This window comes from Leptonychotes weddellii, chromosome 8 (assembly GCF_054177405.1).
Source record: "Leptonychotes weddellii isolate Sample4059 chromosome 8, ASM5417740v2, whole genome shotgun sequence".
Classification (NCBI taxonomy): Eukaryota; Metazoa; Chordata; class Mammalia; order Carnivora; family Phocidae; genus Leptonychotes; species Leptonychotes weddellii.
Window position 1 is genome coordinate 23,531,473 of NC_138376.1, and position 2,488 is coordinate 23,533,960.

The 2,488-nt window shown below is 53.9% G+C and overlaps 1 protein-coding gene across 3 annotated transcripts in view; it reads left to right on the forward strand.

Moving 5' to 3' along the window:
• Positions 1-963: 963 nt before the first annotated feature.
• Positions 964-2,488, forward strand: part of LOC115941934 (butyrophilin-like protein 1) — a 13,217-nt gene continuing 11,692 nt past the window's right edge. For 2 of the 3 annotated variants that reach the window (XM_081827966.1, XM_081827967.1), the window contains exons 1-3: positions 964-1,243; positions 1,494-1,671; positions 2,378-2,472. In XM_081827966.1, coding sequence (XP_081684092.1) covers positions 2,388-2,472 — 85 coding nt within the window. In that variant the 5' untranslated portion in view covers positions 964-1,243; positions 1,494-1,671; positions 2,378-2,387. Of the gene's footprint in view, positions 1,244-1,493; positions 1,672-2,377; positions 2,473-2,488 lie in introns of those variants that run through there. The other variant, XM_081827968.1, reaches the window with a different exon arrangement.

Sequence of the window (2,488 nt, forward strand, 5' to 3'; positions counted from 1 at the left end):
GCAGAGCTGACATAAGCTGACTTGAGAGGGTCATGACTTTGGAGAGAAAATGAACTTGAGGAGGAGAGGCTGGAGGTGGTCAGGGGACACTCATGGGGAAGCAGGGACACCGTGCCTGGATGAGGGGGGAAGTGAGGTTGGTGGGGAGCTAGAAGGTGGCCATGGATATGGATTCAAGGAAAGTCTTGAACTTTCTGGTACATTGGAAGTAGATGGGTGGGAAAGTGGTGTGTCAGGAATGACCCTCCAGTTTCAGGCAGACATAACTGGGTGAACCCAGGTGTCCTTTACTGAGATGGGGAGCTGCAGGAAGGGAGGGGCTGGAGAGGTAGGTCCAGTGCTCCATGGTTTTCCTTCAGAGACCATAGAATCTGCCTTTCCTGGTGCACACTGCGGCCTGGCAGGGAGGGGCTGAATGGTGTACCCAGGCCATGTGTGATAGTAAAGTACTAAGAAGCCATAAGGTGCTGTCCATTCAGCTGGGGCAGGGCCAGAGTCCTGGAGCTGGTCCTGGACGAACCTGATGCTCAGTCTTAACCCCTCTGTTGCCAAGCTATGGGAAGCACCTGGGTCATCTCCTGATGAAGAAAAGCAAAGCAGCTACACTGAGGGCTTTTCAAAGACTCTTGCCATTAGGATTCAGAAACTGACATAGAATATTCTTGGTAGTGAACAGTCCCATGCAAAGGGTGAGGTATTAGTCTTGTCTGCCACACACACTCCCTGTTTCTGGTCTAGAAACTAGCCAACCTGGAGAGTAGAAGTTGTTCAATAAAGGATTGCTGAGTCTGTGTCTTGTGTGTCCTCCTGCAGAGTGGGTCAGTGTACCTGTCCCTGCCCTATTTCATGGCTCTGATCATGCTGTTTCCTTCCTGATAACTAGGGTGCACCGTCCAGAGGGCAGAGCAGAGTCTGCTGTGATTTCTTGTTGTAAGCTTTCACTTTCAAATGGTGGAAGGAGTCAGCACAGGGTGGATTCTTCTGTCTTGGAGTGCTGAGTGCCCCAGGTCCCTGTTTCGGGACAGGCCCCTGCAACCTGTCTCAGGCTCTGCTTCTCTGCTCTCCTGGGAACCACTTGCCTCTCAGACAAGAGAAGCCTGTAGCACCAGGGTTGGATCTGGAAGCACGGTGTGGGGCTCGAGCAGCGAACTGCAGGTGCAATTTCAGAGAGCAGATTTGGGGTTGGCTGAGATCTTGCACAGCTAAGTTAGAGACACTTATGAAGTCCCAGGTTTTCAAGCAGGTGAGTGGGTTCTGAAGACACTTGTTGGACAAGAGGAGGAAAGCTGGGAGCAGCTGGCTGGGAGGAGGAGGCTGAGATCGTGGTGGGGCTGGGGTGGTGGTGCTGGATAAAAATGAGTCTCTGAGAGGACCCGGGACAACTACAGGGAGGGCTGCACTTTATTCACTTATTTAATGACATCTCTGTAGCATTCCTAGGACCAGGCACTGTTCTAATGACATGCACTGACTCTCCATACATAAATTCATAGGATTCTCCTTATACTTTGGGGTGAGAGCCTGTTACCATCTGCATTGAGGAACTGAGGCAGAGCAGCTCAAGAAACTTGCCTCAGGTGATCCCACAGGAAGCAGCCGAATCTGGAGGAGACGTCAGCAGTCAGCCCCAGAATCTGTCCTTCCCAGGACCATCGGCTGCCCCACCCAGCAGTAAGTGGTTTGAAGCCCTTCTTTCTGACCAGAGCTCATTTTATCCTCTGCTGTTCCTGCTCTGCTGGGATCCTTTATCCTGAGGCGGAAACTCCTCAAAGATAGAGAAGATGAGGATTAACCTTTCATGGGGAATTGTCTGGGCCTCAGCTATGAGCAAGGAGAGGTCCTTGGTCCTGAGCAGGAAAGAGCTGGGGAAGGGAGGGACCTGAAATTCAGGTGAACTCACCCAGCAAAGGACCGGAGGACAGGGTGCGTGTGGTGGGAGCCACAGTGTCCTTGAGGAGGACACAGTCTGACTCTCATGCTTCTCAGTGATTCCCTGGTCATAATTAGGGGGCAGCAGAAGAACAGCACGCAGGAGCTGGTGTGTCCTTCATGGGGAGGGACCTGAGTCTGGGCCCTGTGTCCCTGTGGTGGCCTGTGAATGAGGCAGACATGGAGGAGTCCCCCTGTGCTGAGGCGGGAAGGTCTGGTCCTGTGGGCAGAGCAGGCTGGGAAAGTTTCCAAAGGGCTGGGAGGGATTTCTTGGTGTTAAGGTTGTGGGGGCCGCCACCAGCATGATGAGCAGTAGGAAAGGCTGTGCTCTTGCTGAGGACCGTTGCCAGCCCTGAGCCCTGCTGTCTGCTCTGAGGCCCAGAGCTGTGGGCTGGCCCTGCCTCCTCTCTGGAGGTGTTCACCTGCCTCCTGCCCTGTGTCTCCCCAGCTCTGAGGAAATGGAGGATTGCTGCAGGGGCTCTTTGCTCTCCCATCTCCCCTCCCTGCTTTTCTTCTTCCAGCTGCCTGCTGGGGGGTCTGCAGGTGAGTGTGTCCCCTC